Source organism: Capricornis sumatraensis, chromosome 1 (assembly GCF_032405125.1).
Source record: "Capricornis sumatraensis isolate serow.1 chromosome 1, serow.2, whole genome shotgun sequence".
Taxonomy (NCBI): Eukaryota; Metazoa; Chordata; class Mammalia; order Artiodactyla; family Bovidae; genus Capricornis; species Capricornis sumatraensis.
In genome coordinates, this window is record NC_091069.1 from 33,853,206 (window position 1) to 33,864,160 (window position 10,955).

Below are 10,955 nucleotides of genomic sequence, written 5' to 3' on the forward strand. Positions count from 1 at the left end.
TGTTTCCTAGTGAAAGGCCTTGGTGGGCGGGGGCAGTGGGGCCAAGGAGAGCAGCTCAGCTCTCAGAGCTGTCAGCTCCTTTGGAACCCGTGTCTCAGAATGAGCAGGTGTCTTCCAGGCTGGGAGGGGAGAGAGGAAAGTCATATTCTAGGAGCAAGGAACAGCTGGTGAAAGCACAGAAAGGTGTTAAGTGTGTAACCAGATGATGAATTCAAGAGCTGCAGGTGAGTAGGTTGGTTTGCTGGCCACGAGTACAACACAGAGAGCCGCAAGAGACAAGGCCAGAGAGTGGCACAGGTCCCTGGGTAGTGCTGTACCTTTTAGGCTTTGCTGAGCCCCTAGAACTCCATCCTTAGATAGCAGGGTGCCAAAGGAGTGATGAAACCCAAATTGTTTAGAAAGATCACCTGGTGGTTATATGGAGACAGGTTTGACTAGCATCAGGAGGTACTGAAGGCAGAGACTGGTAAAACACCCACTGGGGACTTCCCTGGCGGTCCAGACTCCATGCTTCCAATGCAGGAGATGCGAATCCAATCCCTAACCAGGGAACAAGTGTTCCACATGCTGTGTGGTGCAGCCAAAAAATTAACAACAAAAAACACTGGTTAATTAGGGTCTAAACTAGAGAAGGGCTTCCCTGGTAACTCAGATGGTGAAAAATCTGCCTGCAATGCAGGAGACCTGAGTTTGATAACCTGGATCAGGAAGCTCCTCTGGAGGAGGGCATGGCAACCCGCTCCAGTATTCTTGCCTGGAGAATCCCACAGACAGGAGCCTGGCGGGCTACAGTCCATGGGGTCTCAAAGAGTAGGACACAAGTGAGTGGCAACACTTTCAAACTAGAGAAACGGTGGGGAGGATGAAGATCAGAGACATTCAGAGTAGACTTACATTTTCAAGCCCTTGGCTGTTGGATGGTCTATTGTGTAAGCTGTCACCAAAGACTGGGTCTCCTGGATCAGACTTCAGCCCACCCTCATCACCAGTGGACCCACCGAGCATCCCCAAGCACAGCTCCAGCCAGCCAGCTCAAGGAGATACTGCCTTAAAGGTCTGTAGACCCACATCAACCCAATCTGCCTGTTGCTGAGAGTTAGTTGTTACCTTTTCAAGGTAGGCAGGAACTCTCACCCAGATTCTGGAACAGCCAAGGGGGAAATCACCATGGGCATCACAAAATCAGAAGTCATGAGTACAAAATAGTGTTTGTTTGCTTTTATTTATAAAATAAATGTCAGAGGAGGAAAGGGCCACCAAAATTTGATGCAGAATATTATTCTCAGGTTCTGTTCCTCATTCTAAGGTAAAGACTTGGGTTCCATTGCCTCTTGATGCAGTGAATAGAGTTCTTGATTGTGAATCCAGAGTTCCAGATCTGGCTCTAACTAGTGGCCTAAGAAGCCCCTTCCTCTCCCAGGCATCAGTCTCCTTGTCCCATGGATAAAAGAAGTGAGCCAGATATATTCACAGGCGTCTCCAAGCATCAGTCTCCTTGTCCCACAGATAAAAGAAGTGAACCAGGTATATTCACAGGCATCTCCAGGAATCTATGGTCTTTTTTCCTACTGATGATCCAGAGATTCTTCTGTGCTGACCAGCAAGAGGCACCAGGGACTGTGGTTGGGGCTCATGCATGCTAAGTTGCTTCAGTCGTGTCTGACTCTGTGACCCCATGGATTGTAGCCCACCAAGCTCCTCTGTCCATGGGTTTTGCCAGGCAAGAATACTGGAGTGGGTTGCCATGCCCTCCTCCAGGGGATCTTGCCAACCCTGGGATCAAACCCACCTCTCGTGTCTAACCCACAGTGGCAGGTGGCTTCTTTACCACTAACACCACCTGGAGCTCATGGTCTACCTTAATACCCAAAGAAAAGGAGCCCATTTGGGCACGGAGTTCACTCATAATTCAGTCACACACTGCCATTCAAAAAGGGTGATACCTGGCCAGATGCCAGCCCCAGACCCACATATATACAAGGACTGGCCCTGACCTCTCCAGAAATCAGAATTCTTGTCCTTGGGCCAGCCACCCATTCTCCCAAAAGTGCCAAATCCTGCTCTGAGGATGATGGTCCTGGTGTCCATTCTGATCCTGACTTTGATGCTAGATGAGTCCCTTCACAATTAAGTAACTTGTTTGTCTTTCATACTTTTCCTGGCTCTCCATGGTCAAGTGCAGTTCACAAATTACTTTCATATCCTAGGGATCATTAACTTGCTGAGCTCACTGAGCAGTATGTGGGTCTCCTGCCACCCCTGCTTAATTGTTTGGGAGTTTTTTGCTAAGAAAGCGCTGCTTGGCCTCGTGGTTAAGTAAACCTGCTCTCTCGAGTAATCATTAACTTACAGGGGTCTCCCATATTCTACTTAAAACCCCCTAGTGTGATTAACCATTTACTTACCTATTTTCTACCTTATTTTCTGTTGTTACTCAGTCGCTCAGTAAGTAACTACTAGAGATGCAATGTTGTGCTAACATTTTTGCTCAGTCACTCAACTGTATTCAACTCTTTGCAACCCTATGGACAGCAGCCCGCTCAGCCCCTCAGTCCATGGAATTTTCCAGGTAAGAATACTGGAGGGGTTGCCATTTCCTACTCCAGGAGATCTTCCAGACCCAGAGATCGAATCCGTGTCTCCTGCATCTTCTGCATGGGCAGGCAGTTTCTTTATCACTGAGCCACCTGGAAACCCACCTTCTTTTCTGCTTCTAATAAGGCAAAGAAGGCACTCGAGGTCTAAAGCAAAATGAGTGAAGATTTGCTTTGTCTGACTAACAGGTCTTGAAGACTAGTATAGTAGGACTTCTTGCCTCTGTGTCACTGAATAACAACCATCCTTCTGTCATTTGACTATATCAATGGGTTCAACCAAACATTCCTTTCCTTCCCCGCCTCCCCTACCCTTTCCTTTCCCTCCTCCCATATCCTTCCTTTCTTTCTCTCCTCCCTTTCTTTCTTATTGTGGTAAAATATACACAACATAAAACTTACCACATTGACCATTAGTAAGAGTAGAGTTCAGTGGCATTAAGTACACTTACATTTGCTGTGCAGCCATCACCCATCATTCATCTGCAGAACTTTTTCATTTTACCAAACGCCAACTCTGTACCCATTAAACAATAATTCTCCTTTCCTCCCTTCCCCCAGCTCCTAGCAACCACCATCCTACCTTTCTGTCTCTATGAATTTGACTATTCTAGGCTTCTCATATAAGTGGCATCATAAAATACTGGTCCTTTTGTGTCTGGTTTATTTCGCTTAACATTAATCCCTTCAAGATTCATCCATGTTGTAATATGTATCCAAATTTCCTTGCTTTGTAAGGCTGAATAATATTCCATTGTATGTGTATACCACATTTTATTTATTCATTCACTTAGACATTTGTGGCTATTGTGAATAACACTGCTATGAGCGTTATTGTACAGATACCTGTTCAAGCCTCTGCTTTTTTTTTTTTTTTTGGAATGTATATGCAGAAGTGGAATTGCTAGATCATATGGTCATTCTATGTTTAATTTTTTGATCCACTGCCATACTGTTTTCAACTGTGACTGCACCAATGTGCATCCCCACCAACCAGCAATGAATAAGGGTTCTCTAAAATCACTGATTTTGTAACATTCTTCCTGATTACAGTCACAGGTTACTATAGAACATCGAGGAAATGTAAAACAAACAAACAAAAAAAGCATCATGTAAAACCCCCTTTATTCTAACTATCTAGTTCTATAATTTGCCCTCAAGCATATTGTCCCCCAACAGGAAGGGAAGGGATCTTTTCCCTTGGGATGATTCTATTGAAATGCTGGAGCGTCTGATCCAAGAAAAGAGCTGAAGACTGCCCTGCTTGATCTTATTGTCAGAGTTCCCATCCTGGCTGTCCCACGACCCTAATCATTAATAGCGTTCAGGATGAGATAGTTGGATGGTATCACCGACTTAATGGACATGAGTTTGAGCAAGGTTCGGGAGTTGGTGATGGACAGGGAAGACTGGCGTGATGAAGTCCATGGGGTCTTAGAGAGTCGGACATGACTGAGCGACTGAACTGAACTGAGTTAATGCGCATTTCTGAGTCGCGTTCGTGGGGTGTTCCGGGTGACCCTAGTCTCAGGAGAGGCACAGAATAGTCACATTCTCCTTGGGCCTGTCTCCGAGTCTTTAAAAGCCAATTTAGGATTAATAGAGCAAAACGTAAAATATTTGCGCAAAGTGATTCGTCTAGAGAAACGCGTTCCACACACGTACCGTCTACATAGTCAGAATGGAGCTTTCTTTTTACGACCAGAAACCACGGGACTACCTGGGTCTAATCCATCAAACTTGCGGGCCTCTCCAAGAGAGCGGAGGGCAGAGTAGTTCCCGCCTCCTTTCACTTCTTCAAGTCTCTATTGGCTGGTTCCTACCGTCGATCCGCCTCATCCCTGCAGTCTCCTCCTATCACCGCCGCCGTTAGCCCAGGAGCGTTCCGAGGCAGCCACTGGGAGTCGCTGGATTCGGTTTTTAAAAAACGCCGCCACTGAATTGGCGGCGGTGAGGGCAATTCGAATAGCACCCAGCCGGGGCACGCGGCCGGGACGCCCCGGCCCTCCCAGCCACTGTCCCAGGACCCAGAAGATCTAGAAGGAGCCGCGGGGCTGCAGCCCTGCTCGCCCGCCATGGGCCCGCACCGCCCGAGACGCAAGCCCGAAACACCAAGGAGGCGCCCCGTGAGCCCGGCTCCCGCCGCCCGCCGGCCGGCCCGGTCCTTAGGTAACCTGCCACGATCCCTTTTCCTCCGAGCCGGTCTGCCTACAGCCTGTCTGTGAGGTGGGTACGGACCCAGTCCGCGTGCTCATTTCACAGACGAAAAGCTGAGGCTCCTTGCTGATCTGGGATCGAGCCCATTCTCCCAATCCCGGTCCATTGGCCTTCCTCTACAGGGGGCAAAGCAGTTCTGTCCAGTACGGAAAGTGAAAGTGAAGTCGCTCAGTCGTGTCCGACTCTTTGCGACCCCATGGACTGTAGCCTACAAGGTTCCTTCGTCCAAGGGATTTTCCAGGCAATAGTCCTGGAATGGACGCTTTACCGTCTGAGCCACCAGGGAAGCTCAGTACGGAAGCAAGGTCCAAAACCCGGAGGGGACTGAGGAAAGCAGTTTCGAGGAGGAGAAAGGACTGGCTTAGACATTCTTGATAGTAACAGCATGGGTTGACTGCTTACCACTAACTAGGCATTATGTTAAACTCTTTATACGAAGTTACTTAAATTTATATTGTGCCCATTTTACAAATGGGACAACTGAGGCTCAGACAGACCTGCTAACTTGAGCAAGGTCACCCAATCTGTTCCCGCAGACAGGATTTTTTAAAATCAGTGTTTGTGCTTTTTTCAGTCGCAAAATTATTGGCTACTTTTGGTGACAACTTCACAAAAGTTTTGTGACAACAACAGTTCTACTTTTAGAAGGTGCCTGTTTAGGTATTTGGGTGGGTGGAGGGGGTGGTTTTTTTTTTCCTTCAGTGAGAGGCTGTGTTGGGCCTTAACCAAAGTGCCCTAACTCAACCTGTTCTCTCACCTTGTCCTCTTGCAGAGGTGTATGCCTGGAAAGAAGACTGGTCTGTGGTCCTCAGTTTCTGTGCTGTGGTCTGGGGGTTGGGAGACCTAACCATCAGCAACCGCTTTACTTGTCTCCTGCTCCATAGCTAAGAGCAGGGAGAAGAAAGTGTTATCGGTTTTTTGTAGATGTTGCTGTAGTGCATAGGATTTTTTTCTTTCCTAAACATAAATAACCTTTGGAGCTAGCGAACTTGCTGAATTCTCTTGTGAATCCTAATAGTCTTTTAGTTGCTTTAGTTGAAATTTTCAAGTGAGCTATTATATTATGTGCAAGTAATGACTTTTGAATCGTTTTTTCATTTTTATACATTTTCTTTCTTATTTTATTGTTACTGAGGCCCTGAGACTAGTGTTGCCATGTGTCTGTTTTCCTCTCTTCCCAGGGACCCTTCAACTCGTTCCAATCCGACTTCTCATAACCACTACCCCTGTGTCTAGTGCCTTTGAACTACTCCTGTCAAGGTCACCAACTACTTTTGTGTTGCCAACTTTATTAGACATGCCTGTGTTCTTCTCTTACCCTGTCTTTCAGAAGCATTCGACACAGTGGGCCATTTCTTCCTCAAAACCCTCCATCCCCCTGACTCCGTGATACATACACTCTGTAATTTCTACTCAGTGGTTAGTGCCTGTGCCATCTCTCTGGAGCAAGTTGATGTTGGACTTCCGTGGTCTCCTTTTTCTTTCTTTCCCTTCCCCAGGGGGGCTCATCTCTCCTTTTGACTCCAGTAGGACTTACACTCTGACAGCTCTCACGTACATGTTTAGCTCTAGCCCGGGTCTCGGCTCTGACTCCACATACCTATGTCCAACTAGTGTGACTTTGGGGTATGTCACACTAGTTCAGTTCAGTAGCTCAGTCGTGTCCAACGCTTTGCGACCCCATGGACTGCAGCACACCAGGCTTCCCTGTCCATCACCAACTCCTGGAGTTTGCTTAAACTCATGTCTATAGAGTTAGTGATGCCATCTCATCCTCTGTCATCCCCTTCTCCTCTGGCCTTCAATCTTTCCCAGCATCAGGGTTTTTTCCAATGAGTCAGTTCTTCGCCAAACATCTAAAAGCAAACTTTTGGTTACTCTTCTCCTGCCTCTTCATCCTCAGTTTCCCCCATTTCAGTAAATGGCACAAACTCCCACAGCCAAAAACCTGGAAGAGATTTTTCATTCTATGCCCCATGTCCATCCAATCCAAATGTAAGTTCAGGTACTTCTACCGGCAGATCACATCCTAATCATGCCACTTGTTGCCTTTTCTACTCCCACCAGCCTCATCTAAGCCCCCACCCTAAGCCAGCTATGACATCACTTCCACTCTTGTCCCTTTTCAGTACTTTCCTTACATAGGAGCAGGAATGATCTTTAAATAAAAGTGTATCAACTCTCCATCCTGCTTAAAGCTCTTCCGTGGCTTCCCATTACATTAGGATTAAGGTAATGTGTGAAAGAGTTGGCATTTAAATTAAGACCCTCAAAGGATCATCACTGAGGGTCAGTAGGACCCTGAAAGGATCATTTATTCATTCATTTAACCAATATTTATGTAGCACTGATCCACTGTTCTCCAGTTGCTGAAGATGACCACAATGACCCCAATAGACAAAAATCCCTGCTTTGGGGAGCCTGTTTTCTACAGTCTACTATTTGGCTTCCCAGGTAGCACTAGTGGTAAGGAATCTGCCTGCCAATGCAGGAGACGCAAGAGACAGGGGTTTGATCCTTGGGTTGGGAAGATCCCCCTGGAGGAGGGCGTGGCAACCCACTGCTGTATTCTTGCCTGGAGAATACCATGGACAGAGGAGCCTGGTGGGCTACAGTCCAGGGGGCTGCACAGTTGGACACGACCGAGCATGCATGTTTGGCAGTTTGATGGCCAGGTTGCAGCACACCACCTATTTTCCACTGCCTTTTACTCTATGACTTGACTCCTTTGCTCAGGCACGTCCTCCCGTCCACTTGCTCGCCGGGGACGTGGAATCCTGAAGGAGATCCGAACTCTTCAGAAGACCACACACCTGCTGTTAAGAAAGACCCCCTTCTGCCGCCTGGTGAGTTCCAGGGAGCTCCCCGCCAACCCTTGTGCAGCCTCCTTTCTTTAAATTTCCCAGGTGTTGGGGCCCTGTCATCTCTTGCCCAAATGGCAAGGGACCTCTTCTATAATCTGATCAGGGACACTTCAGCTCCTGAAAACATGAGCCCTGCTGAGAGCAACTTCCCATTCTTTCTAGAGTTCATTTCTAACCCCCACCACCTTTGAAACTGTGCTTTTTGCTTTTGTAAAAGGAACTCTCATCCAATCAGCCTCTCTTCCCTTCTCCTGCCCTAAGAGGGTGTCTCCTCCTCTGCCCCTACCATGACCAGGAGAGATGTGCCCATCTCTAACCTCCCTGGAGTTGACACCTAGTTAGGTGTTAGCTACTAGTTAGGTCCCAAGGTTAAGCACCAGGAAGGAATACCAGAAGTGAAGATTCATGGAGACTCACGGAGAGAGTCCAGCTTCTCTTGAGTCTCCTTTTCCTCTCTATTCTTCCCCTTGCTCCCCATCCCTGCTCTTTCACAGGCAAGAGAAATATGTGTTCAATTCACTCGTGGTGTGGACTTCAATTGGCAAGCCCAGGCCCTGTTGGCCCTACAAGAGGTAAGAAGCGGGTCAGGGGCCACTTGGGTGGGGGGTGAGAGTGGGAGAAGGATGAGGCTGAATATCACCTCCTTGAAAAGAGCAACAGGGAACACCCCGAGTCTGGAGGCTGGACTCTGGTCTGGTAGTAGTGGAATTTCCTGGCAAAGTTCAGTCTCGTGCTGTGAACAATCTTTCCTGTAGTCCTTTGAGCCCTTAGAGGCTGAGCTTTTAGCAGGTCTCTCAGCAAAAAGCAGCCCACGTCCCCTCATCGTCAGTCTTTCTACTTCTCTTTGTGTCCGCAGGCGGCAGAAGCGTTTCTAGTTCATCTCTTCGAGGATGCCTATCTCCTCTCCTTACACGCCGGCCGCGTCACGCTCTTCCCCAAGGATGTGCAGCTGGCCCGGAGGATCCGAGGCATTCAGGAAGGGCTTGGCTGAGCTCTGGCCACCCGTCTGAGTCTCTGTAAGCGTTTCCTGCTCACCAGAGAGTGAGCAGACCTTACCCGGAGAGCGTTCAACTTTCCAACACCAGGGTGGGAATTTCTCTGAAAAAAGCTTCCTTCTCCATCCTGACTCCTTTGCTGCCTTGCCTCCCCTTTGTTCTCTAGGAAAGCTTTGACCTAGTTTTAACTTGAATGTTTGGGATTCTGTGGCTCATGTCCTTTTGTACAAAGTTATTTTTCAGTTTTAATTTTGACTTCCCTGTAGCTCAAATGGCAAAGACTCTGCCAGCCATGCAGGAGACCTGGGTTTAATCCCTGGATCAGGAAGATCCTCTGGAGAAAGTAATGGCAATCCACTCCAGTATTCTTGCTTGGAGAACTCCATAGACAGAGAAGCCTGGAGGTCTACAGTTCGTGGGGTCACAAAGAGTCAGACATGACTGAGCAACTAACACACACTTATTTTTCAATTAAATAATGACAGAGTTCATCCTCTCTGTTTTTCAAAGACCAGATGACCTTGTGGGATTCTTTGGGTTTGATTTTTTAATTGGAAAATAATGGCTTTACAATGTTGTATTGGTTTCTGTGGTATAACAACATGAATCAGCCATAATTATATATATATATATCCCCTCCCTCTTGAGCCTCCCTCTCCTCTAGGTCATCACAGAGCGCCAGGCTGGACTCTATGTTATATAGCAGCTTCTCCGTAGCTAGTTATCATTCACACACAATAGTGTATATGTGATGACCTCGTTTTGATTGAAAGAAAGTTCTTATTTTTGAAAATGCCTTGTTAATTAATATGATTCCTAAATTTCAGGGTTGGTATGAGAGCTTCTGCCTGTAGCCAGCTCCAGATCCACGGAGTACAAGGTGTTGCCTGGACTTGCTCTCTCGAAGCAGAGCGTGCGAGTTGCTTTTGTAGTTAGTTTTTTTTTAGAAGAAGACTGCATGGCTTTCCTCTGTAACAGAGGTAATATATGAGAGAATCAACACATTCCAGAAATCCTGAGAATAATTTTCAGATGAAGAGACTCTAAGGTTGACTTCACTTTGCAAATTATTCATGTGACTGATGATTTGGAAGAGATCAGATTTTCTAGGTTAAGGGGGAAAAGGATATTTACTAATTATTTTAAATCTTCTTGTACCATTTAAATTTTTTACCATATATATATATATATTTACTTTTATTTAAAACATGATGGAAAAAAATAAGAGAAGACCAGTCAGTTGCATGGAAGAGCCTGGCACATCCAGCATACAAATCTCTGTCCTTCAGATTGACTTCATCATTAACGGCAGAAGCAAGTTTGTATGTGGACTGTAGCTTTTCAAAAACTCATTTGGGATGAAAATAGAAAATTGTTAAGGTTTGATGTTCTAGGTCCTTCTGGTAAATTCCTGCCAAAATCATTCAGAAATTCCAACTTGTAGAATTTATTTTATTTTTTATTTGCAAGTCATAGAAGATGTATCATAATTTATACTTCAGAATTTTTCATTCCAGGATTTTAAAGAGCCTTTTCAATGTTTTTATAGGTATTTTTATAACTTCCTTGTGGAGAGATAATAAAAATAATTCTTAATGAAAAAAACTTGAAGCAAAGTTACTGTTATACATAGATTATACTGTGTTCTTTGTGTGTTAGCATTAAATTCTTCATTTGGACACTTTGCCAACAACCACAATTTAAACAAGAGAATTGAGGGATGTATCTTTGCCTCCAGTGGAGTAGGGTATGAGCCGATAAAATCCTTGCCCTTCTCTTTTAACTGAAAGCAGTTTAAGAGACTTCCAGGGAAATATGAAGTACCATACTGTGTGTGATAATGATTAGTGAGGGTGGATACTAATAACGATGCGTCAGCCAACTGAATTCAAACTAAAGGGAAGGACCAAGTTCTGTTGTTTGATAAATTTTAACCCTTTGTAAAAACCTTTTCCTGTTCAACATCAACTCATTTTTATGTAAACATTGGAATAAAGCTTACCTATGAATACATTTAAAGTTCTTGTCAGAGTGTTATTAATCAGAAGATTATGATGCATACATGCATGCAAAGTCGCTTCAGTCGTGTCCGACTCTGTGCGACCCCATAGACGGCAGCCCACCAGGCTCCGCTGTCCACAGGATTCTCTAGGCAAGATGCTGGAGTGGGTTGCCATTTCCTTCTCCGTCAGGATTATGCTCTTCCTCTAATTTTCTTAAAACTGACACTTCTCTGCTGTCCTAAAATTGTGCTAACCAGGACCCCACTGCAACACATGGTCACA

The 10,955-nt window shown here is 45.9% G+C and overlaps 1 protein-coding gene across 2 annotated transcripts; it reads left to right on the forward strand.

Moving 5' to 3' along the window:
- The first annotated feature begins 4,669 nt into the window (after nucleotides 1–4,669).
- Nucleotides 4,670–10,559, forward strand: CENPA (centromere protein A). Of its 2 annotated transcripts, XM_068979807.1 has the most exons (5): nucleotides 4,670–4,763; nucleotides 7,548–7,657; nucleotides 8,170–8,247; nucleotides 8,532–8,691; nucleotides 9,498–10,559. In XM_068979807.1, the coding sequence occupies exons 1-4, from the start codon at nucleotides 4,670–4,672 to the stop codon at nucleotides 8,664–8,666; spliced, it is 417 nt and encodes a 138-aa protein (XP_068835908.1). In that variant the 3' UTR covers nucleotides 8,667–8,691; nucleotides 9,498–10,559. The 2 variants fall into 2 exon arrangements, with proteins under 2 accessions (XP_068835908.1, XP_068835898.1); XM_068979797.1 differs by having other exon boundaries at nucleotides 8,532–10,559.
- Nucleotides 10,560–10,955: the final 396 nt, after the last annotated feature.

Coding starts and splice junctions, on each gene's coding strand:
- CENPA (XM_068979797.1), top strand. CDS start 4,670: ATGGGCCCGCACCGCCCGAGACGCAAGCCCGAAACACCAAGGAGGCGC. Junction 4,764..7,547: donor CCGGCCGGCCCGGTCCTTAG/GTAACCTGCCAC, acceptor TCCTTTGCTCAG/GCACGTCCTCCCGTCCACTT. Junction 7,658..8,169: donor AGACCCCCTTCTGCCGCCTG/GTGAGTTCCAGG, acceptor GCTCTTTCACAG/GCAAGAGAAATATGTGTTCA.